General features: G+C 64.9%; 1 protein-coding gene across 1 annotated transcript; it reads left to right on the top strand.

The window, feature by feature from the left end:
* Positions 1-18,339: 18,339 nt before the first annotated feature.
* On the top strand, positions 18,340-23,083 carry ARRB1 (arrestin beta 1). Its single transcript, XM_075727169.1, has 8 exons — positions 18,340-18,457; positions 18,547-18,631; positions 18,721-18,793; positions 20,034-20,171; positions 20,392-20,475; positions 21,531-21,601; positions 21,908-21,962; positions 22,739-23,083. Exons 1-8 carry the CDS (start codon positions 18,386-18,388, stop codon positions 22,854-22,856), a joined length of 696 nt encoding a protein of 231 aa, XP_075583284.1. The 5' UTR covers positions 18,340-18,385; the 3' UTR covers positions 22,857-23,083.
* Positions 23,084-25,373: the final 2,290 nt, after the last annotated feature.

The following is a 25,373-nucleotide window of genomic DNA, read 5'->3' as shown; positions in this document are numbered from 1 at the left end:
CTGCCCCCCGCCAGCCCATGGATCAGGGGTTTGGGGAGGGGCTGGGGGTGTCTCCCGTGACACCCCCTCCCCAGCTGGCTCCGGTGGGGTGGCCGAGGGGTTAACGCTCCGGCTCGGTGCTATCCGTCACCCCGGTCCCCTGGGCCTCCCCATCATTCATTATTTAGGGATTTAGGGGTGCTCCCGCTCGGCCCCCGACACGGGGGGGGGGTGGCATTGCCCTCCCCTTGGTCCCCCCCATGGCACCTGGGTCTCAGGACCGGGGGGGCTCCGGCGCGGCCGGTGCCACCGCCGCGCCCCACGGCAGGAGAGGACGGGGCTGGGGCGGGGGGGTGCGTGTGTGCGTTGGGGGGGTCCGGCCCTGCTTTGGCAGAACCTTCTGGAAACGCTGCAGTGTTTTGGGGTGGCAGGATGGGATTTGGCGGGGGGGGGGGGGGGGTGTCCCGCTGACCCCCCAGCATTGTTGGGGGGGCTGTTGCTGCCGGACGGGCTGCCTGGGTGCTGCTGCCCCGGCCGTGGCCAGCAGCATCCGCATCCCGCCCGGCTCAGCATCCCTAATTCTCGAGAACCGGCGCATTGCACCCCCGGAGCGGGCGAGGACCACCCCCCCCCCCAAGAGTCAGGGGGCTGGGGTGGGGGGGGAGCCCCGCTTTCGCAGCAGCACGGCTGAGGCTGGAGCACCCATAGGGTGTCCCCCCTGCCCTGGGTGCAATCCCTGGGATGCAGCTGGTTTGGCCCCGGGAGATTTTCGGGCGCCGAGGATGGGCGAGCGGCGTTCCCGTAGGCTGGCAGCGGCCGCGGGCAGGAGAGGCATGAGCTGATCTCCCTGCCCACGCAGCACGTACGGAGGGAGCCGGGGAGGGAATTAGGCTGACAAATCCCACCCCCCCCCCCCATCTCCCTTTCGACTCCGGTTCGGAGCTCCGGCCCCAAATCCGCTCGGATTCATCCCAAAGCCGCTGGAGAGGGGTCGGGGGGGTTCGGCTGCGGGAGCCGCTTTCTTGTCAGATACCCCAAAAGCATCATTTCTGCGGATTCCTCCGGTGCCAGCGCGGGGCCGTCCCGCTTTTTTTTTTTGGGGAAGGGGGTCAGCGCTCCACCTCTGCCAGCGACCGGCCTCGCTGCCGTCAGATTTTGGGGGTCACCCTGCTCCCTGCAGGCTGAGGAGCGCACCCAGGCTGCCAGGCGAACCCCGAGCTTGGGGCGCAGGAGCCCGTCCCCGGAATTCGGTGGGGCGCGAGGCCGGTGCGGCTCCGTGCGTCATCGCGCCGCCGTTCCCGGCCTCCTGCCGAGCCCCCTTCAAAGCCCTGCGGTGGGAAGAGCCGGAGGAAGCGGCTCGGCGGAATAAACAGGCGAGTTTGCGGCTGCTGGCACCGCCGGCGACCAGGCCAGCCCCGGCCGCTGCCGAAGGCGTCGCCTAATTATTTGCAGCTTCTCCAAATCCATGCATCCCGCCTTGCTCCGGCTCCTGGCACCCAGCAGCGCCCAGCCGGGGCGGCTGCAGCCCTCCGGGCGCCCGCTGGCCTCCGCAGGCCGGCGAGATGCTCGGCCGGTGGCCCGTGCGGTTTTGGAGCCATGGTTTCCCAGCGGTCAGCGTTGAGGGGGCCGGAGCCGGGGAAGCGTGGCGGCGGTGCCGGCGCGGCAGAGCCCACCTGGCTCGGCACCGGCTGCCCCTCCGCGCCCTTCCCCTAGCCCCACGCTCCCATCCTGCCCCCTCCGCAGCGCCGAACCGCGCCGGAGCCGACCGATCCCCTGCCGTGCTTTGCAGTCCCGGCATCCTTGCATCCCGCTCCGGATGAAGCCGTAGGGCTTCGGGAGCGGGCTAGGGATCTCCGGCGGGAAGAGAAGGAGCTCGGGAAGGTGGCCCGGGAGGGGAGAACTCCTGCTTCCTGGATGTTGTTTGGAGAACAAACTCTGGGAATAACAGCAGGATCCAGACACATCCCGGATCCCGCAGCCAAGGTGTTTCCTTGCCAAGGAAGCCGGCGAAGCTCCGACCCTGCCGGGGGATTCCGCCGCCGAGGATTTGCCAAGGGGACGCGGGGATGGATGCAGCGGGGACGCAAGGATGCAGCGGGGATGCAGCGGGGACGCAGGGATGCAGCCTTCGGCCCGCGGGGATGCTCTTGCTTTGGGATCGGCTGGCACGCCGCTCCGGGCTCATCCCGGGCACGGCTGGCACGCAGCCGCCGGCCGCTACCGCGGGCTTACGCTGGAGCATGCGATGAGGTTGCCGGCAGCTCCGTTATCCCCGGCAGGTCCCTTCCGACGCCACGCCGGCTAACGAGGTCTGCCCGCCGGCCTCGTTAGCGTGACCAGCCGGTGAAAACCCCCGGCTCCACCGCCCCAAGTTCAAAGGCGTCGCCCTCAGACCCCCCCCCCCCCCCCCGGCTCCACTCCCGCGCCCAAGGGGAATCAAATCCTCATAAATCTTCCCAACAGCGATCAAAGGGACCCCCACTCAATTATCAGCCGGCGAATGAAGCGATCGTTAGCCTGACGAGCTCGTTAAGGGAGCCGGATCAATGGTGGGGAGAGGGCAGGGTGGGCAGGAGAGCAGGATCTGGTCTTACGGGGGGGCTCGGGGGGCAGCGGGGCTGGCGGCCCGTGGCGTGGGGGCCCCCCGGGGTTGGAAATCACCCGTGGGCAGCGGCGGTGGCGGCTTCCTGCCTCGTGTCTCCAGCGTTTCGACACCAGGAAGGGCTGGAGGGGGAGGGAAGGCTCCGCGCTTCCTCCTTCCCTCCCTCCGGATCCGGGCTGCGGTGGCGGGTGCGAGGGTCCCCCGTGTGTCCCGTCTCCCCCCCCCGGCATCGAGCGGCTGCTGGGGTGCAGGAGGCCACCGCGTCCCCGCGTGCCCCTTCCCGGCTCCCACGGGTGCTTTGGGATGGAGCTGGCTGTCGGGATGGGCACCCGTGGAGGTCTTGTGGGGGGGCGGCCCGGGCTCCTGCACCCATGGCGTTGGGGCCATGCACAACTCCTGCACCCATGGCGTGGGGCTATGTGGGGCTCCTGCACCCATAGCGTGGGGCTGTGTGGGGCTCCTGCACCCATAGCATGGGGCCATGCAAGTCTTGGGCCTCTGTAGGGCTCCTGCACCCATAGTGTGGGGCCATGCACAACTCCTGCACCCATAGTGTGGGGCTGTGTGGGGCTCCTGCACCCATAGCATGAGGCCATGAGTGTCTTGGGCCTCTGTGGGGCTCCTGCACCCATAGCGTGGGGCCACTCCAGGCTCCTGCACCCATAGCATGAGGCCATGAGTGTATTGGGCTGTGTGGGGCTCCTGCACCCATAGCGTGGGGCCGGCCTGGTGTCCTGCACCCATAGCATGAGGCCATGCGGGTCTTGGGCTGTGTGGGGCTCCTGCACCCATAGCGTGGGGCTGTGTAGGGCTCCTGCACCCGTAGTGTGGGGCTGTGTAGGGCTCCTGCACCCATAGCATGGGGCCAGCCTGGTCTCCTGCACCCATAGCACAAGACCATGCGGGTCTTGGGCTGTGTAGGGCTCCTGCACCCATAGCATGAGGCCATGCGGGTCTTGGGCTGTGTGGGGCTCCTGCACCCATAGCGTGGGGCTGTGTAGGGCTCCTGCACCCATAGTGTGGGGCTGTGTGGGGCTCCTGCACCCATAGCATGGGACCAGCCTGGTCTCCTGCACCCATAGCATGAGGCCATGTGGGTCTTGGGCTGTGTGGGGCTCCTGCACCCACAGCGTGGGGCTGTGTGGGGCTCCTGCACCCATAGCATGAGGCCACTCCAGGCTCCTGCACCCATAGCATGGGACCAGCCTGGTCTCCTGCACCCATAGCATGAGGCCATGCGGGTCTTGGGCTGTGTGGGGCTCCTGCACCCACAGCGTGGGGCTGTGTGGGGCTCCTGCACCCACAGCGTGGGGCTGTGTGGGGTTCCTGCACCCATAGCATGAGGCCACTCCAGGCTCCTGCACCCATAGCATGGGACCAGCCTGGTCTCCTGCACCCATAGCATGAGGCCATGCGGGTCTTGGGCTGTGTGGGGCTCCTGCACCCATAGCGTGGGGCTGTGTGGGGCTCCTGCACCCATAGCATGGGGCCAGCCTGGTCTCCTGCACCCATGGTGTGGGGCCGTGTGGGTCTTGGGCTCTGTGGGGCTCCTGCACCCATAGTGTGGGGCTGTGTGGGGCTCCTGCACCCATAGCATGGGACCAGCCTGGTCTCCTGCACCCATAGCATGAGGCCATGCGGGTCTTGGGCTGTGTGGGGCTCCTGCACCCATAGCGTGGGGCTGTGTAGGGCTCCTGCACCCATAGTGTGGGGCTGTGTGGGGCTCCTGCACTCATAGCATGGGACCAGCCTGGTCTCCTGCACCCATAGCATGAGGCCATGCGGGTCTTGGGCTGTGTGGGGCTCCTGCACCCATAGCGTGGGGCTGTGTAGGGCTCCTGCACCCATAGTGTGGGGCTGTGTGGGGCTCCTGCACTCATAGCATGGGACCAGCCTGGTCTCCTGCACCCATAGCATGAGGCCATGAGTGTCTTGGGCTGTGTGGGGCTCCTGCACCCATAGCGTGGGGCTCTGTGGGGCTCCTGCACCCACAGCATGGGGCTGTGTGGGGCTCCCTCCCGCCCCCGGCGTGGGGCCCGGCCGGGCGGGTGCCGGCGGTGCCGGCGAGGACCGGTGAGTAATAGTTTCCTCCTCGGCACTTCGGCAGCGCCCGCCATCCATGTCACCGTCGCCGGGGTTCATTAGCGGCTTCGTTTGTGTAACGAGGGCCAGGCAGGAGGCAGCTCCGCTCCCCACCCCCCGGCAACATCCCCGGGGGGGCACAGTGGGACCGCCTGAGCCCCCCGGTTTTTGGCCGCCTTTGCCGGGGCTTCCCGGCACCGCTCGGGATCAGGATCCGGCACGCCGAAACCTCCCCGGGGTCTCCCCTGGGTGCTGGTGCTTGGGGAAGGGGGGGATGTGGGGTGACGGGGGGGGGTGACAGCCTGGCAGAGGGTGCCCCCCCACCCCGCTTTTATCTACCGCCTCATTAATTACCCAGAAATAGCCCCCCATTAATTGCTGCGGGCTCTCAGGGGGATGGCGTCGCTCCCTGCATCCCCACCTCTGGAATCGGGGTGCTCCGATCACCCCCCCGGCCTTAAAAATTAATAAATTAAATTAATTAAATTAATTAAATTAATTGTGGGGATGGGGAAACGCCGCCGCCCTTCCCTGATCAGCCCAAACCCTTTATTCCCTGCCCCCCCCGCCCCTCGTTTATTTAATTGCAGCGGCATTCCCGCATGCCGGGGACCGCGGTGCCGGCCAAACCTTGCGCCGAGCATCCCGCTTGCGGAGCGTTTCCAGCTCTCCCGAGCATTCCCAGCTCTCCGGTCGCAGCTGGGAAAACTCAACCCCCCCCCTCCTTCTTCCTTCTGCCCCCCACCCCGAGGAGAGGCCACCCGGGAAGGGCCGCTGGGGTGTTCCCGACATTCCCGACGGCTTTGGGACAGCCCGAGTGGGTTGTCCCGAGTGTTTATGTGCCTGGCAGAGGATTTATCAACAGCTCCCGTCGTCTCCTGGGGCTCGTCCGGGGTCAAGGGAATAAAATGCGGCGGCGCGGGATGGCCCCCCCTGGCCGCAGCCCGCCGGCCAGATCCTGCTGCGCTTCCCGGCCGGAGCTCGGCCAGGCCGTGCTGGGCCCTGCGGCTGTCGAGGCGGCGGGATGCGAGGATACGGGGATGCGGGGACACAGGGATGCGAGGACGCGGGGATGCAGGGACGCAGGGATGCGGGGACACAGGGATGCGGGGACGCGGGGCCACAGGGAAGCCAGGATGCAGAAATGTGGGGAGGCAGGGATGCGGGGACACAGGGATGTGGGGATGCAGGGATGTGGGGATGCAGGGTTGCAAGGATGCGAGGACACAGGGATGTGGGGACACAGGGATGTGGGGACGCAGGGATGTGGGGATGCAGGGATGTGGGGATGCAGGGATGCAAGGATGCGAGGACACAAGGACAGAGGGACGCAGGGATGTGGGGACGCAGGGATGTGGGGATGCAGGGATGCAAGGATGCGAGGACACAAGGACAGAGGGACGCAGGGATGTGGGGACGCAGGGATGTGGGGACGCAGGGATGTGGGGATGCAGGGATGCAAGGATGCGAGGACACAAGGACAGAGGGATGCAGAGATGTGGGGACGCAGGGATGCGGGGTCACAGGGCCACAGGGAAGCAGGGATGTAGGGATGCAGAGACGTGGGGATCTGGGGACACAGGGATGCAAGCACGCAGAGATGTGGGGATGCAGGGACACAGGGATGTGGGGATGCAGGGATGCAGGGACACAGGGATGTGGGGATGCAGGGATGTCGGGACACAAGGACGCAGGGATGCAGAGATGCGGGGACGCAGGGATGCAGAAATGTGGGGACGCAGGGACACAGGGATGCAGGGACACCAGGATGCAGGGACACCAGGATGCAAGGATACGGGGATGCAGGGATGTGGGGATGCAGGGACACAGGGATGCAGGGCCATAGGGACACAAGGGTGCAGGGATGCGGGGATGCAGGGAGGTGGGGACACAGGGATGCAGGGACACAGGGATGCAGGGACACAAGGATATGGGGACAAAGGGACGCAGAGATGTGGGCACAACAGGGATGCAGAGATGTGGGGATGCAGGGGCACAGGGATACAGGGACGCAGGGATTGGGGATGCAGAGACACAGGGATGCAGGGATATGGGGACGCAGGGATGCTGGGACACAGGGATACAGGGATGCAGAGATACGGGGATGCAGGGCCACAGGCACGCAGACACGCAAGGACGCTTGTGTTGCCCTCCCCGCCGTGGGCCCTGCCGACAGCCTGCGTGGGGCGAAGCCTCCTCTTCTCGCTGGTTTTCCGTGCCGGAGTATCCCTGCGCTTTCCATTTTCCCCGGGTCAGGGGCCATGCCTTGAATTTCAGCAATCCCATTTTTGCCTCCTTCTCCCAGTCACTGAGTCTCCGGCAGAGGAAATCTCTGCGCTGAGCCCCTTCCCCGTCGGGGCTGGGGAGAGTGACTCCGGTCCCGGGAATCCCAGCTACTTCCCGGAATCTCCCTGGGATTTCAGGGATGGTGGAAATTTGCTCCCTGACAGAGCAGCACCATTTCCTCCTGCCTGCGTGGGCCACATCCTGCTCCCCAGCCGGCTGCACGTGCCGCAGAGCTGAGCGATGCCGTGCCGGCTGCTCCGGTCCCTGGGAATCCGGCGGTGATGCCGGCGGGGTGACATTGCCACCGGGCACCGTGGGAGCAGGGGAATGACCATCCCTGCTAGCCCAGGGCTGTGCCGGGCTGAGCGCCGGCGCTGTGCCGGGCCGGCCAGGCTGGTGCTGGGGCTTGCTGGCATTCGGGAGCGCTCCTGGCACTGCTGTCCCCCCTGTATGGGCCAAGACACGGGCACGGGGACGAGGGTCACCCTGGCACACAGGCACAGGGATGAGGGTCACTGTGGCACGGGAATGAAGGTCGCCCTGGCACAGGGATGAAGGTCACTGCGGCACGTGGGCACGGGGACGAGGGTCACCCTGGCATGCAGGCACGGGGATGAGGGTCACTGCGGCATGGGGACGAGGGTCACCCCGGCATGGGGACGAGGGTCACCCTGGCACATGGGCACGGGGATGACAGTCACTTCGGCACGGGGACAAGGGTCACCCTGGCACGTGGGCATGGGGACGAGGGTCACCCCGGCACGGGGATGAGGGTTACCCCGGCATGGGGACGAGGGTCACCCTGGCACGTGGGCACGGGGACGAGGGTCACCCCGGCATGGGGACGAGGGTCACCCTGGCACGTGGGCATGGGGACGAGGGTCACCCCGGCACGGGGATGAGGGTTACCCCGGCATGGGGACGAGGGTCACCCTGGCACGTGGGCACGGGGACGAGGGTCACCCCGGCATGGGGACAAGGGTCACCCTGGCACGTGGGCATGGGGACGAGGGTCACCCCGGCACGGGGATGAGGGTTACCCCGGCATGGGGACGAGGGTCACCCTGGCACGTGGGCACGGGGATGAGGGTCACCCTGGCACGGGGACGAGGGTCACCCTGGCACGTGGGCACGGGGACGAGGGTCACCCCGGCATGGGGACGAGGGTCACCCTGGCACGTGGGCACGGGGACGATGGTCACCCCGGCATGGGGACGAGGGTCACCCTGGCATGGGGATGAGGGTCACCCTGGCACGGGGACGAGGGTCTTCCTGGCACGTGGGCACGGGGACGAGGGTCACCCCGGCATGGGGACGAGGGTCACCCTGGCACGGGGACGAGGGTCACCCTGGCACGTGGGCACGGGGACGAGGGTCACCCTGGCACGGGGATGAGGGTCACCCTGGCACGTGGGCATGGGGACGAGGGTCACCCCGGCACGGGGATGAGGGTCACCCTGGCACGGGGACGAGGGTCACCCCGGCATGGGGACGAGGGTCACCCTGGCACGGGGACGAGGGTCACCCTGGCACACAGGCATGGGGATGAGGGTCACCCTGGCACAGGGACAAGGGTCACCCTGGCACATGGACACAGGGATGAGGGTCACTTCGGCACGGGGATGAGAGTCACCCCAGCACGGGGACGAGGGTCACCCCGGCACACGGGCACAGGGATGCGGGTCACCCCAGCACATGGGCACGGGGACGAGGGTCACCCCAGCACGGGGACGAGGGTCACCCTGGCACAGGGATGAGGGTCACCCTGGCACATGGGCACGGGGACGAGGGTCACCCCAGCACATGCGGCAGGTCCACGGATGCTCCTATCCCGGCTGCGCTCGGCATGGGGACCGAGCCGCTGGCGCTCGGCCAGGGTGCGAGGACCCTCCCCGGCGTGTGCCACGCACCCCCGCCTCGCCGCGGTGACGGTCCCCGTGCCGCTCGAGCACCGCGCGGTTGACCCGGCACTGCGCTCTTTTCCTTCCTTGCTTGGGCCGAGCAAATCCCACCGGCTGCCGCTTTCCCTGCCTGCCCCTCGGCCGGGTGCAGGCAAACGCCGGCAGCGGGATGCCGGCAGCGGGATGCCGGCAGCGGGATGCTGGCAGTGGCATGCCGGCGGCTCTCCTTGGCCGCGGAGATTTTTCGGCAGAGCCGAGCAGCCGCCCGGGGAATTGTTTTTCCCAACCCGCACCGTTGTCGCTAATCTTCCCGGATGGCTTTAATGGAATTTAAAGGCGAGGAGGGATTATCCGAGGAGAACCCATTACGGGTGGCGTCGTGCCAGGGCAGGCTCTGAACAGGCTCCGAAATCCGCCGGCGCCGGAGCCCTGCCTGCCGCTGCCCTTTCCCTGCCTGCAGCAGGTGGATTGGCAATGCTCCGGCTTTCCCGGCGCTTGCGCCGCCGCCGTGGCCCGTTGGACCACGTCCTTTCCCCGCGGCCCCGTGGGGGGCTTGCGGAGGGATTTTGGGGGGGGCGAAGGGGGGTGTTCCCGCCGTGCGGGCCATCCCCCGGGATGGAGGGTGGATGGAAAACCCCGGCGCCAGGAGCACCCCGGTCTCTCCTCGCCTCTCCCGTGGCTTTGGGATCCGGCCGTGCGCTCCGCGTCCCGTGGGGCGGAGGCGAGGGTGGGCACCGTTGCCCCGCGGCCGCGGCGGGCGCAAACGCACCCGGGGTGGGGGTTCGTCCCTCGGGGTGCCCCCGTCCCGGGTGACGCGTCCCCGTGGTCCCACGCTGCTGCCAGCTCCCCGGGCACCCGCAGGGCTCGTCCCCGTCCCCGGCAAAGCCGCCGTGCTGCCCCGCCGCGGGCCCTCGCCCCCCGAACCCCCTGTTTTAACCCCCCTGCGTGCGGTGCAAAAAAAGTCGATTTTTAATTTACTTCCGAGGAACTGGAAACCAATTAAAGCCGTAAACCGAGAGGAAAGGTGGCGGGTGGGTGCTGGGCTGCGGCTCCGCTGCCTGCAGGCTGCTGCCCGTTGCGGTGGCATCTGGGCGCCGTCCCCGGGCGTTGTGCTGTGCTGGCTTCCCGACGCCTCCGTTTTCCGGAGCAGGGCGCTGGCAGCGGCTCCTCATCCATCAGGATGCCGAAAGTTGCCCGCCTCCTGGCACCCATCAGGGCTGCGCTGGCGGGTGCTTCTCCCACCCGCCGCAAGGACCCTTTGCTTGCACCCCAAAACGCCGCCCAGCTCCGGGGGGGCCGAGAGCACCTTGCACGGCAGGGCCTTTGCGTGGCGCCTTGCACGGCACCTTGCACTGCATCTTGCACGGGACCTTGCACGGCAGGGCTTTTGCACAGCACCTTGCACTGCACCTTGCACGGCACCTTGCACAGCAGGGCCTTTGCGTGGCACCTTGCACAGCACCTTGCACTGCATCTTGCACAGCACCTTGCACGGCAGGGCTTTTGCACAGCACCTTGCACTGCACCTTGCACGGCACCTTGCACGGCAGGGCCTTTGCATGGCACCTTGCATGGCACCTTGCACTGCACCTTGCACAGCACCTTGCACAGCAGGGGCTTCACGCAGCACCTTACACTGCATTTTGTATGACAGAGCTTTTGTGTGGCACCTTGCACGGCACCTTGCACTGCACTTTGCATGGCAGGGCCTTTGCATGGCACCTTGCATGGCACCTTGCACTGCACCTTGCACGGCAGGGCCTTTGCATGGCACCTTGCATGGCACCTTGCACTGCACCTTGCACGGCACCTTGCACAGCAGGGCTTTTGCACAGCGCCTTGCACAGCAGGGGCTTCATGCAGCACCTTACACTGCATTTTGTATGACAGAGCTTTTGTGTGGCACCTTGCACAGCACCTTGCACTGCACCTTGCACGGCAGGGCCTTTGCATGGCACCTTGCATGGCGCCTTGCACGGCAGGGGCTTCGTGCAGCACCTTGCACTGCATCTTTCGTGACAGGGCTTTTGTGTGGCACCTTGCACGGTGCCTTGCACTGCACCTTGCACTGCACTTTGCACGGCAGGGCCTTTGCACAGCACCTCGCGCTGCATCTTTTATGACAGGGCCTTTGCATGGCACCTAGCACCACACCTTGCACTGGACCTTGCACTGCATCTTGCACAGCACCTTGCACGGCACCTAGCACCGCGCCTTGCACTGCGCCTTGCACCGTTCCTTGCACGGCACCTAGCACCGCACCTAGCACCGCGTCTTGCACCGCACCTTGCACCGCGCCTTGCACGGCAGAGGCTTTGTGCAGCACCTTGCACTGCATCTTGTATGACAGGGCCTTTGCACGGCGCCTTGCACAGCGCCTTGCACCGCACCTTACACAGCACCTTGCACCGCACCTTGCACTGCGCCTTGCACGGCACCTAGCACCGCACCTTGCACTGCATCTTGCACTGCATCTTGCACAGCACCTTGCACGGCACCTAGCACCGCACCTAGTACTGCATCTTGCACTGCACCTTGCACCGCGCCTTGCACGGCACCTAGCACCGCACCTAGCACCACGCCTTGCACGGCAGAGGCTTCGTGCAGCACCTTGCGCTGCATCTTTCATGACAGGGCCTTTGCACAGCGCCTTGCACAGCACCTTGCACCGCACCTTACACAGCATCTTGCACCGCACCTTGCACCGCGCCTTGCACCACACCTTGCACCGCGCCTTGCACGGCACCTAGCACTGCACCTTGCACTGCATCTTGCACAGCACCTTGCACGGCACCTAGCACCGCGCCTTGCACCGCGCCTTGCACCGCACCTTGCACCGCGCCTTGCACGGCACCTAGCACTGCACCTTGCACTGCGCCTTGCACCGCACCTTGCACCGTGCCTTGCACGGCACCTAGCACCGCACCTAGCACCGCGCCTTGCACCACGCCTTGCACCGCGCCTTGCACGGCAGAGGCTTCGTGCAGCACCTTGCGCTGCATCTGGTATGACAGGGCCTTCGCACGGCGCCTTGCACAGCGCCTTGCACCGCACCTTACACAGCACCTTGCACCTCACCGGTGCTGTATGGCGTCGGGGTGGGGGGCTGTGCCCCCTTACACTATGTAGGGTCTGGTACCGGCAGTCTGCGCCCCACAGCGCCGTATGGGTCCCGTGCCGTCACGCAAATGCGTCCCGCGGCACCCATAGGTGCCCCCCCCAGCTGCTAACCACCCCCTCCCCCCCCCCTTTTTGCTTTTTTGCAGGGTGTTTAAGAAAGCCAGTCCCAACGGGAAGGTAAGCGGAGATGGGGGGGGGGAAGCAGGGAGGGGGGATCCCCTTGCCAAATTCGGCGAGCACAGCTCCGGGGGGGAGGGGGGCACCCAGGCACCCCCCCCCCCCCCCAAGATGCCCTGCAAGCTGCTCGCTGCCTCCGCATCCTGCTGCGGCAGCAGGAGGGGAAACTGAGGCACGGCAGGGGGGGGGGCGGGGGGGCTTGCCCGCGGTCAGGGGGTTCAGGCGGTGGCAAAAGCTGCGGCGTCCCCGCGGCGTTGAGCAGCTGGGTGCCGGGGTGCAGGCAGCCCTGGCCGTGGCGGGGGGTTTAGGCAGCCCCCGGCATGGGTCTGGCAGCGTAACCCCCTGCCTGCTCCTGCCTGCTCCTGCCTGCAGGCAAAGGCTTATTGGATCAATCACCTAATGGGGTGCGGCGCTAACCAGCTCCAGCCGGGATCCGGCTGGGATTGCGGGGGCCGCGCGGCGGGAGGCAAATCGGATTCGGTGCCGGGAATGCCAAGCCAGGGTCTGGCCAAGCCGGCGGCGACGTGCCCCGGCACCGGGGCTGGCTCCCAGCTTGGAGCTGGCGTCGCTCTCCCATCGTGGCCGGCGTTCCCCGGAACGCCGCTTCTGCTGAGCCCCGAGCGTTGCGCCTCTGCCCCGTGCCTCAGTTTCCCCATCAGGAAAAAACTGGGAGCGTGACGCCGTGGGGCTCAACCCCACCGGCAAGCCCCCCCCGGGGACAAGCCCGTGGGGTGCCAGCTTGCCCTTGACCCAAATGTCCCCAGATTCCAAGTGCCTCCAGTTGCCACCAGGTCTGGGGACAACCGGAGGGGTCCCAGGGTTGGTGGGGTGTCGGGGGGGGGGGGGGGCTTGCTTTTGGGTGCCGCAGGGACGGGGTGGCACATGGGGACCGTGGGGGTGATGGACCCCAGTGGGTGCTGACCATATTGGGGGGACCCCGGGATATTCCCGGAGTTCTGCGGGCATCGATCCGGCTGCAGGAGCCTGGGGGGGGTGCTGCTCCGGGCATCCCTGACCCCCCCGTATCCCTCCCCGCAGCTCACCGTCTACCTGGGGAAGCGGGATTTCGTGGATCACATCGACGTGGTGGACCCCGTGGGTACGTGGCGGGGACGACCGGGGTAGGCTGGGCTCGCTCGAGCCTGCGGGAGTGGGAGGAAGGATTTTTGGGAAGCGGGGACCTGCCCCGGGAGATGCCCCAGGGATCCCTAAGATGCATCCCTAAGGGGCAGCCGCGGGAGAAGCCCCCCCTGCGCCGGAGGAGTCAGAAAACAGCCGGTTTTGAGGAATATTCCCAGTTTATTACTCATTTAAGGGCGCCTGCAGCTTCCGTGGATTAATTACCCCCGGGAGGCAGAGCCCGAATCCCCCCCCCCCCCCCATCCTGCAGTGAGAAGGCTTTAAAAATATATAGAAATTAAAAAATATATATAAATTTAAAAAAAAATATATAACTATTGAGATACATCCCTGTTCAGTGGCAGCCCCGCGCTGGTTGCACACGAGGAGCTGGGCACAGCGGGGGTCCCCGGCGCAGCCCCCCCGTGTCTTTGCTTGTCCCCTGCGTGCGGCGGGTGCAGCCTGTCCCCTCTGCCACCCTGTCTCCCTCTGCCACCGTGTCCCCCTCTGCCACCCTGTCCCCTCCTGCCACCCTGTCCCCCTCCTGCCACCCTGTCTCCCTCTGCCACTGTGTCCCCCTCTGCCACCCTGTCTCCCTCTGCCACCGTGTCCCCCTCTGCCACCCTGTCCCCCTCTGCCACCCTGTCTCCCTCTGCCACTGTGTCCCCCTCTGCCACCGTGTCCCCTCCTGCCACCATGTCCCCTCCTGCCACCCTGTCCCCCTCTGCCACCCTGTCCCCTCCTGCCGCCCTGTCCCCCTCCCACCACCCTGTCCCCCTCTGCCACCCTGTCCCCTCCTGCCACCCTGTCCCCCTCCCACCACCCTGTCCCCTCCTGCCACCGTATCCCCTCCTGCCACTGTGTCCCCTCCTGCCACCCTGTCCCCCTCCCACCACCCTGTCCCCCTCTGCCACCCTGTCCCCCTCCTGCCACCCTGTCTCCCTCTGCCACTGTGTCCCCCTCTGCCACTGTGTCCCCTCCTGCCACCATGTCCCCTCCTGCCACCGTGTCCCCTCCTGCCACCGTGTCCCTCTCTGCCACCCTGTCCCCTCCTACCACCCTGTCCCCCTCTGCCACCGTGTCCCCTCCTGCCACCCTGTCCCCTCCTGCCACCCTGTCCCCCTCTGCCACCGTTTCCCCTCCTGCCACCCTGTCCCCTCCTACCACCCTGTCCCCCTCTGCCACCCTATCCCCTCCTGCCACCGTGTCCTCCTCTGCCGCCCTGTCCCCCTCCCACCACCCTGTCCCCCTCTGCCACCGTTTCCCCTCCTGCCGCCCTGTCCCCCTCCCACCACCCTGTCCCCTCCTGCCACCCTGTCCCCTCCTGCCACTGTGTCCCCTCCTGCCACCCTGTCCCCCTCCCACCACCCTGTCCCCTCCTGCCACCCTGTCCCCCTCCCACCACCCTGTCCCCCTCCTGCCACCCTGTACCCTCCCACCACCCTGTCCCCCTCTGCCACTGTGTCCCCCTCTGCCACCGTGTCCCCTCCTGCCACCATGTCCCCTCCTACCACCCTGTCCCCCTCTGCCACCCTGTCCCCTCCTGCCACCCTGTCCCCCTCTGCCACCGTTTCCCCTCCTGCCACCCTGTCCCCCTCCCACCACCCTGTCCCCCTCTGCCACCCTATCCCCTCCTGCCACCGTGTCCTCCTCTGCCACCCTGTCCCCCTCCCACCACCCTGTCCCCTCCTGCCACCCTGTCCCCCTCCCCGGCCGGCAGCTGTGAGGCGATGCCCCTCTAAGTGAAGGAGGGGGACACGTCCTTTCCCAACCCTGCCTGCATGTCCCCCCTGCCAAATCCTGCCGGCGTGTCCCCCCAGCCTTGCTGCCACATCCCCCTGACCCTGCTGGCGTGTCCCCCCGCCCCTGCCAGTGTGTCCCCCCCGTCCCCGCCGGCCGTGTCCCCTGACCCTGCGGTGTTCCCTTGCAGATGGAGTGGTGCTGGTGGATCCCGAGTACCTGAAGGAGAGAAAAGGTAACGGCTCCCCGGGGGGTCACTCGAGGCGGGGGCCATGGAGGTGGCACCGCCATAGGGGATGGCCGGTGTCCCCGCACAGTCTTGGGTTAGCGTCTCTGGGCCCTCGGGTGACGTTTTCCAGCCCCCGTGTCCCCACACTCCTGCGGAAGATGGGGGTCCTGTGGTGGGCACGCCAAAGTGCATCTGGTCCCCGGGCTGCGTCCCCATCTCCCCACCGTGGCATCTCCTGGGAGCCACCACTGCTTCCCGGTGCTGGTGGGACCGGGATGAGCCACAATGCCACCATGCTGTGATGCCACCATGCTGTGATGCCACCATACCATGATGCCACCGCACCATGATACCACCATCCCATGATGTCACCATCCCATGATACCACCATCCCATGGTGCCACCACGCCATGATACCACCATCCCATGATACCACCATCCCATGATGTCACCACGCCATGATACCACCATCCCATGATACCACCATCCCATGATGTCACCATCCCATGGTGCCACCACGCCATGATACCACCATCCCATGATACCACCACGCCATGATACCACCACCCCATGATGCCACCACGCCATGATACCACCATCCCATGATACCACCACGCCATGATACCACCACCCCGTGATGCCACCACCCCATGATGCCACCCTGCCGTGATGCCACCACGCCGTGATGCCACCCTGCCACCAACCTCCACCCCCCTTGCCACATTCCCCAGTCTTCGTGACGTTGACCTGCGCCTTCCGCTACGGCCGCGAGGACCTGGACGTGTTGGGGCTGACCTTCCGCAAGGACCTCTTCGTGGCCAACGCCCAGGCCTTCCCCCCGGTCCCCGAGGAGAAGAAGCCCCTGACGCGGCTGCAGGAGCGGCTGATCAAGAAGCTGGGCGAGCACGCCTACCCCTTCACCTTCGAGGTAGGGTGGCAGTGGGTGGCGATGCTCTTGGGTGCTCTTCCCTTGCTGCTGGAGGGGATGGTGTCCCCCTCCTTGGGGACACTGAGGTCCCCTCCGTCCCCGTAAGGTCATGGTTGGGGGTGAGGTGCTGCCACCCATGATGATAATGATGATAATTAGGGAAAATGTAGTGGATCTTAAAACTCGGGAGCAAAAAGTGGGGAAACTGAGGCACGGGGTGCATGCCGGCACAGGGGGATCCATGCCCTGAGCATGACCAGGGCAGTGACACCAACCTGGGGTGCTCCCCCAAAGCAAAGCAGAGCCTTGGCAGCTCCATCGGGGAACACGGTGGGGGTAGACCCCTCCTTCGTGCACCCGCACCCCCAATTTCCCCATCGCAGCTTTGGCGATGGCAGCTGCCCCCCACCCCGGGTGCCATTGGGGACCTGGTGACATTTTCCAGGCTTGAGCCCCGCGGGCTCACAAACAACCGTGACCCCCTGTGAAACAATCTTAATTCCTCCAAATCTCCCAGATTAATAATAATTATAAAAGGAAAAAATCCAGATCATGTATTTTTTTGTAACCCTTCGGGGTTTGGGTCTGAGGAGATTGAGCCACTGGCCAGGATGGATTACAGAGCAGGACTTGGGATGAAATACGGCCGGAAGGAAAAGGCCACCGTGCAATTAGGAAATGCAATTAGAAAAATTAGGCAATGCTTCCTGGCTGTCCCCACCACCGCAGGCAGGAAGGAGAAATGCTGGCAGCAGCTGGAAAAGCCGGGGCAGCACCGGGAGGGGATGCAGCGCCCGGCCCCACAGCCAAGTGGGTGCTGCTGTGGGTCTCCGGGGCAAAAAGCCGGCTTGGGGATGGGGGTCCCGGCCCCGCTCCTAACCCCGCTTTCCCTTTCAGATCCCCCCCAACCTGCCTTGCTCCGTCACACTGCAGCCGGGCCCGGAGGACACGGGGAAGGTAAGGTCCACCCGTCCTTGTGCCACCGGGTATGGTGACCGGCCGTGGGTTGGGGTCACCTCCTGGGGGGGTGCAAAGGGGTTTCTCTGCCCCCTCCTGGTTTCCAGGCCTGCGGAGTGGACTACGAGGTCAAAGCTTTCTGTGCGGAGAACCTGGAGGAGAAAATCCACAAGAGGTGAGCGGAGAGGATCCACCCAGCCTGGGTGGGAGCAGCATCCTTGGGGTGCTGGCAGGGGCTGCGACCCAGCGGTGGGAAAGGGGCACCCCAGTTTGCTACCCACAGTGGGTGAGATGGGGATAGGATGGAGATGTCCTCCAAGATGGGGATGGGATGGAGATGCTCTCCAGGATGGGGATGGGATGGAGGTGTCCTCCAAGATGGAATGGGATGGAGATGTCCTCTAAGATGGGGTTGGGATGGAGATGTCCTCCAGGATGGGGCTGGAATGGAGGTGTCCTCCAGGATGGGTCTGGGTTGGAGATGTCCTCCATGATGGGGCTGGGACATGTTTGCTAGAGATGTTTGCTAAGCTGGGGCTGTAGTTGGGATGATGGTGTTCACCAGGATGGGGATGGGATGGAGATGTCCTCCATCATGGGGGTGGGATGGAGATGTCCTCCATGATGGGCCTGGGACATGTTTGATAGAGATGTTTGCTAAGCTGGGGCTGGAGTTGGGATGATGGTGTTCACCAGGATGGAGCTGGGACAGAGATGTTCTCCAGGCTGGGCCTGGGATGGAGATGTCCTCTAGGTTGGGACTGGGATGGAGATGTCCTTCAGGCTGGGGCTGGGATGGAGATGTCCTTCAGGCTGGGGCTGGGATGGAGATGCTCTCCAGGACAGAGGTGTTCCCCAGGACGGAGCTGGGATGAAGATGCTTTCTAGGGTAGGGGTGGGCAAGAGATGATGTAGGGGTTGGGATGGAGACATCTACCGCTGTGCTGCAGGCAAGGAGCCCAGCCCTGCCATGATGTGGGGCCACGCAGGCAGCCTGGCATGGCTGTGGGGCTGCCCCCTCGCAGCCCAGGCGAGCTGGGCATCCAGCCGGGACCTTCCACACCATCCTTCTCCTGACCTAGCAGACCAGAAGAAAAGAGGGATTTGACCCCAAAACGGGCCAAGAAAGGGGACAGCCTGTGGGCAGAGCTGCCTGCAGGCAGCCGGACGCCTGGGTTCTCCTCTCACCGTCTCCCCCCAGGAATTCGGTGCGCTTGGTGATCCGTAAGGTCCAGTATGCGCCGGAGCGACCCGGCCCCCAGCCCATGGCAGAGACCACCCGGCAGTTCCTCATGTCCGACAAACCGCTGCACCTCGAGGCATCCCTGGACAAGGAGGTGGGTGAGGACTGGGGAGGGAACACCGGCGGGATGACCCTGGCGAGGACGGGGACCTCACCACCCCCCCTCTCCTTTGCTCCCTGCAGATCTATTACCACGGAGAGCCCATCAGCGTCAACGTCCACGTCACCAACAACACCAACAAGACGGTGAAGAAGATCAAAATCTCAGGTGAGGAGCAGGGCTCGGTCCCCCGCAGCTGCCGTCCCCGTCCCCACGGGGGCCATCCCCGACCCCCGTCTCTCCATCTCTCACCCCAGTGCGCCAGTACGCCGACATCTGCCTCTTCAACACTGCCCAGTACAAGTGCCCGGTGGCCGTGGAGGACGCTGAGTGAGTACCGGCTGCTCGGGGACATCGCCAGGGGCCCCGGGGACCTCGGAGGAGCCTTGGAGGACTCCTGCCACAATGCAGCACCTTCAAAGCTGTGGGATGTTGCATTCAGCGAGCAGGTCCTGGTGGGAGGAGCGGGGAGATGGATGCCCTTTTTTTGATGGCACCCTAGGGGATGTCACCCTGTGTGCCCCCCTGGCCGGAGATGAACTCCAGGCTGGGGCAGGGACAGAGATGTCTGCTGCGTTGGCTTTGGAGTTGGGATGGAGATGTTCACCAGGCTGGGCCTGGGATGGAGATGTCTTGGTTGGGTCTGGAGTTGGGATGGAGATGTCCCCCAGGCTGGGCCTGGGATGGAGATGTTTTGGTTGGGTCTGGAGTTGGGATGGAGATGTCCCCCAGGCTGGGCCTGGGATGGAGATGTGTGGGCTGGTTCTGGAGCTGGAATGGAGTTGTCCTCCAGGCTGAGCCTGAGATGGAGATGTGTGGGCTGGGTCTGGAGTTGGGATGGAGATGTCCTCCAGGCTGAGCCTGGGATGGAGATGTGTGGGCTGGGTCTGGAGTTGGGATGGAGATGTCCTCCAGGCTGAGCCTGGGATGGAGATGTGTGGGTTGGGTCTGGAGTTGGGATGGAGATGTGTGGTGGGTCTGGAGTTGGGATGGAGATGTTCTCCAGGCTGGGCCTGGGATGGAGAGGTGTGGTGGGTCTGGAGTTGGGATGGAGATGTGTGGCTTGGGTCTGGAGTTGGGATGGAGATGTGTGGTGGGTCTGGAGTTGGGATGGAGATGTGTGGTGGGTCTGGAGTTGGGATGGAGATGTTCTCCAGGCTGGGCCTGGGATGGAGATGTGTGGTGGGTCTGGAGTTGGGATGGAGATGTGTGGCTTGGGTCTGGAGTTGGGATGGAGATGTGTGGTGGGTCTGGAGTTGGGATGGAGATGTGTGGCTTGGGTCTGGAGTTGGGATGGAGATGTTCTCCAGGCTGGGCCTGGGATGGAGATGTGTGGGCTGGGTCTGGAGTTGGGATGGAGATGTCCTCCAGGCTGGGCCTGGGATGGAGATGTGTGGGCTGGGTCTGGAGTTGGGATGGAGGTGTTCACCAGGCTGGGCCTCGGACAGAGATGTTCCCCAGGCTGGGGCTGAGATGGAGATGTCCATGGTGGCCCGTGGGGTTGTGGGAGACGTGGGGGAAGCTGCAAGGGTGCCACAGGGCTCTGGCTGATGGTGGCTGTTGTCCCCAGCGACATGGTGGCCCCGAGCTCGACGTTCTGCAAAGTCTACACCCTGACCCCCTTCCTCGCCAACAACCGGGAGAAGCGGGGGCTGGCACTGGACGGCAAGCTCAAGCACGAGGACACCAACCTGGCCTCCAGCACGCTGTGAGCCCCCCCCCCCCCGAACCACCCCTGGGGCTCCTGCTCCCTCCTGCAGCGCAGTGCGGGGGGCTTTGGGGAGGGCCAAGCCCTGGTGGGCACCCAGCTCCTGCTCCAGGGGCGATGCTCGGGGTGGGGGAGACCCGGTGGGGGCACCTTCAAGAGAATGGGGGGGCTGGTCCCCATGGGCATCCCCTCGCTGAGCCCCACCTGCCCCTTCCTCCAGGTTAAGAGACGGAGCCAACAAGGAGATCCTGGGCATTATCGTCTCCTACAAGGTGAAGGTGAAGCTGGTGGTGTCCCGAGGAGGGTGAGTGTTGGGGACTCCCCCCGTGCTGCACCCCCTCTCTTCCCTTGCTCTCCTCCGGCCTCGGCGCATCCCCCCCGGCATCCCCGGGGGACTCAGCAGCATGGGGGGGACACACGAGATGGGGGGTTCGCGTGTCCTTGGGGGGTGGTGATTAACGTGTTGTCTCCTTTGACCCATGCCAGCCTGCTGGGAGACCTCGCCTCCAGGTAACGCCTGTGCCGCTCCCCCTCCCCGAATGCCCCCGAATCGCCCCCGTCGCACCCCCCCACGTCCCCTCGGTCCCCTCCGCTGCCACCCTGACCCCACGCTCCTCCTCGGGGTGCCACCGCTCTTGGGGTCACCGGCTACCCCGAAGCCAAAATCCAGGCAGCCCGCAGAGACGGGGCCGGGGTGCTGGGGCTGATGAGCGGTGGGGCTGGGGACCGCATCCTGCGTCCCGCCCCCCCAGCGCCAAAGCAGCGGGGCCGGTGCGAGAAGCACCCGTGGGTGCTGCTGGGGACAGCGAGCAGAGCACGGAGGTGGCTCCTCCGTCCCGCCCCATCCCCGGAGGAGCTCGGGGCCGCGTTTGGGCTGTCCCGTCCTGCCGTCACTGCGCCCGCTGAGCACTGGGAAACTCAGTGCACCTCCACCATCCCTCCCGCAGCGCCGGGAGCGCCCAGACCCTGCTGCCGTTCACACGGCGCTGCCGGCGCACAGCCTAAACCCCAGGGGATTTGGATCCCCAGATGCTGCTAAGCTGCTAAAAGGCAGATTTTGGGTTTGTTTTTTTTTTTTTGCGCTGCGCTGATCCCCTCGCTCGTGCCCTCTGGCTGGCCCAGCTGCCGGCCCTGCAGGCGCGGGGGGTTTGTGCTGATCCCAAACCACGGGGTCAAGCTCAAGCAAGAAGCGCGATAGCTGTAAAGAGGCTACGTGGAGGCTAATACAGGTTTTTGCCCGGCTTTGTGGTCTCCCCGGCAGCTGAAATGTGGGGTGTTGCTCTGCCCCCACCCCAAATTTGCCCCGCTCTGCCTGCAAAGTGCAGGCAGCCCCGGGCTTTACCCCGGCGTCTCTTGCAGCGACGTCGCGGTGGAGCTGCCCTTCACGCTGATGCATCCCAAACCCAAAGAGGAGCCGGCACACCGGGACGGTGAGTGGCCGGCCCTGGGTGTGGGGCAGCCCCGCCGTGGGGTGGTGTGGGGCGGGGGGCAGAGGGGGTCAGCCTGCTCCCCTATCCGTGCCAGCGGTGCCCGATGGAGATTTCGGCTCCCATCGAGCCCTGCTTGCAGGGCAGCAAGTCCCGGGGGGGCTAAAACCATGGCGGTGCCCCCATCACCCCGGCGCAGCCAAATCCCGGGGGTGCGGGGCGGGGGTGGCGCCCACCCGGTGCGCTGACGGTGGCGGCGACGCCGGCGCCTGCGGTGACTAACCCTGTGCCGTACTTCCCTCCCTTCAGTTCCAGAGAACGAAGCGCCCATAGATACAAATCTGATAGAGCTTGACACAAAGTAAGAGACAAAATAATGCCCCCCTCGGGGGGCTGCGTGGGAATACGAAGCATTTATAGAGGTTGCATGGCACCCCCCCTAACCCGCTAACGCCTGCCGTGCCGTCGGCACACGACGACTAACCCCGTGCACGTAACCCGTGACGCATGCCGCGCCCGGCTCTTTTCTCTCTCTTGCAATCTCCCTGCATGGCTTTCCAAAAACCAGGAGAAACGGCAGTAGGCAAGCACCCGCCGGGATGGTGCATTGGTGGGGAGGGGGTCTCTGTGCGTCCCGGCGGTGTCCGCAGGGATGGGGGTGCATGCCCCGGGGCTGGCGATGCCCCGCTTAATCCCCAGCTCTGTGTTTGTGCTGCGATAAGTGGGTTTTGGGAGGTTTTGGCAGCGCTCCGCCAACCCAGCCGCTCTCCGCGGGGTCCCCGAGGAGCAGAGCAAACGGTGCGGGCAGCCCCGGCGATGCTGCCGATGCAGAGCTGCGTCCGCCGCGCATCGCTCCGGGGCTGCTCGGCTTGCTCACCGAGCAAGCACCGAGGCAGCCACCCCGTTTTGGGGGGGGGCATTTTTGGGGGCGCGGAGGGCAAGCGTTGGTAAAGCTTTGAAACACCAGGCTGTTCGCTGAAGGATGGGGTTTTAAGAGCCCCCCCCCCGAGCTGCTGGAATAGCGGGGTGCGGGTTGCGCACGTGGGAGCACGCTTGCCTTCGCCGCGCGAGCCGCGACGGCCTGGCGGTGGGTGCCCCCCAAATACCCCGTAATAAAGCCCCTCGCCCTTGCGCCTCCTCCGCTAGTGACGACGACATCGTGTTCGAAGACTTCGCCCGCCAGCGACTCAAAGGCATGAAGGACGACAAGGAGGACGAGGAAGAGCGGACAAACTCCCCGCAGCTCAACGACAGATAAGCGAGCCCCCCGCCCCGGCTCCAGCTCGCCAGTAACACCCGTGCATTAGGCTTCTTCTCTTTTGTATAATTATTAATTTTGTTTTCTACCTGTACCGGGAGCCTATGGATCGCCCGAGGGCGACAGCAATTATAACCTTCCAGCTGTGCTGTTGTTGTCACTCTTCATCCAGCTGCCAGAGCTGCTGTTTCCCGTGCAGGGCATGGCCGGAGGGGTGCTGGAGGTGGGGAGGGGGTGCAGGGTCGCAGCACCCCTCGCCTTAGCCCCCTCCTTCCCCATCCAGCCCCCTGCCCCTTCCCCGCTCAGAGCCCTTTCCTACGAGCTGCCTCTTTTATGCGTTTTATATAAAGTCCAGTCTCGACGCCGGTTTGCTACGGGGAAGGCGGGGGGTGCAGCGGAACGGGGCGGGGGGGGGGGGGGGTCTTTTCTAGGCAGCCTGCTCATGGGAAAGGGCACCCGCAAACTTCGGACGTCCCCTGCTTTCTTCGCCCTCCCGTCTGGCCCTGCTGCATGTGTTCCCTCCCCGGGGGAAAGCCTGGCTTTGACCCTTGGACCCTGCCCGAGATCTGAGCCCGGCCGCTTCCCGGCAAAGGCTCGACCCGGCGCCAGGGTTCGGAGCCAGCGAGACGGGTGGGCATCGCTCCCCCCGCCTTGCTCTTACCCCCAAATCCTCCTAAAACGGCCAAGCCCCGGGGGTTTATTCTTCAGCTGCGTTGGTTTTTACACCAGCGTAGCCTCTCTGGAGGAAGCGAGCTCGCAGCTGCGAGTTGCCGGGGCCGGGTAAAAGCCAGCGGACTTGGAACCGGCCCGTGGGGACAGGGCTGGCAGCGGGGAAGCGCAGCCCCCGTGGGTCCGTGCACGATGCTTTGGGAGAGGGAGAGCCTTGTTCCCAGCGGGGCTGTGCCAGGGATGCTTTGGGCCCCCCGCCAAGCTGCGAAGCTCCTCCGGTTGATGGTTTCCCCCCCCCCCCCCCCCATCTGTGCCTGCATGGGGTCAAGCACCTATTTTTGGGGGGGTAGGGAGGGGAACCACGGCATTTGCCACCCTTAACCAGTGTTTCACCAGATGCTTGTGCCTCCCGGCTTGGCGGTGCCCGTCCTGGGGGCTCCCTTGCTGGGTGCCCGGGGACCCATCCCACCCCACAGCCCCCCCACACCGGGGTCCGCCGGGGGCTTGGGTCTCCCACCACCGACCGAGAGGCCGTTCTCACTATTTATTGTGCCGTTGCGGTCAGCGTTTTCATCTGAGAGCAACCCGTGGGGATAGCTGTGTCCCCCGCCCTGTCCGGGGATGGGGGGGTGCGGAGCTGAGCCCCCTTCTCATTATTTTTGGGTAAAGCTGATGGGCAGCGTGGTACTTTTTTTTGTAAAGTGGTTACTTTGTACTGTTCATTGATACCTGCTTCTTCGGTTTCTCCACTGTATCTGTGATGTTTCTGTGTTCTGTCAAATAAATTATTCTAGTTTATTGGAGCACAAGTCTGATGGGGAGCGGCTGAGGGAGCTGGGGGTGTTCAGCCTGGAGAAGAGGAGGCTGAGGGGAGACCTGATCGCTCTGCAGCTCCTGACAGGAGGGGGCAGGGAGGGGGGTGTTGGGCTCTGCTCCCAAGGAACAAGTGATAGGATGAGAGGAAATGGGCTCAAGCTGCGCCAGGGGAGGTTTAGGTTGGATATTGGGAGAAATTTCTTCACGGAAAGAGTGGTCAAGCATTGGACCAGGCTGCTCAGAGAGGTGGTGGAGTCCCCATCCCTGGAGGGGTTCAAAAAACGGGCAGAGGTGGCACTTGGGGACATGGTTTAGTGGGCATGGTGGTGTTGGGCTGATGGTTGGACTGATGATCTTAGAGGTCTTTTCCAACCTAAACGATTCTACAATTCTATGATTCTATGATTAAACTCAGGAAAAAAAAAAAAAAAATAGAGTCCCAGCGCCTGGACACTTCTCTTGGCTCAGGACAGGGGAGCTGGCATGGTCCTGGGGTCTTCTACAACGTGGCACCCCATTGGGGTGCTGGGGGGGTTATGGAGGCTCTCACCCCGCTCTCTGCTGCTCTGTCCCACCCCAGCAAGTGAAATGCAACCTCAACGAGAGCAGATTTCCTTGTCGCAGCATCTCACGGTCCCGCTGCTCCTGTCCTCAGCTGCACGTTTCGTCACTAGCAAATTAATTTAGTCATGCATTAACATGCAAGTAAGTCTCCAGCAGCAGCTCATCTTCAGCCCCGGTGTTTCCAGCACCCCTGCTTGGGTACGTTGGTGCTGGGTCACCCCTGCCTGGTCTCCGGGATTCGGTGTCTGCCTCAGCTGCCCCTCCAAAACCCCCTTATCTGGCTGTAGGAGACTTTGGCCATCGTCTCTCCCCGCTCCCCGGCGTGTCCTGGCTTCCAAGCGCACACAGAGGCAGAGGATAAATGCCGGCTTGGCTCCTGTCCTCAGCTCACACCAAATGTCCATGTGTGTGTTTGTGTGTGTACTCTGCAAGCTCCAGGCTGTAGGAGAAACCACGCAAATCGATGCT

The sequence above is a fragment of the Pelecanus crispus genome, chromosome 1, assembly GCF_030463565.1.
Source record: "Pelecanus crispus isolate bPelCri1 chromosome 1, bPelCri1.pri, whole genome shotgun sequence".
NCBI classification, from domain to species: Eukaryota; Metazoa; Chordata; class Aves; order Pelecaniformes; family Pelecanidae; genus Pelecanus; species Pelecanus crispus.
The sequence above is the reverse complement of the archived record's forward strand: the minus strand, read 5'-3'. Positions and strand labels throughout refer to the sequence as shown.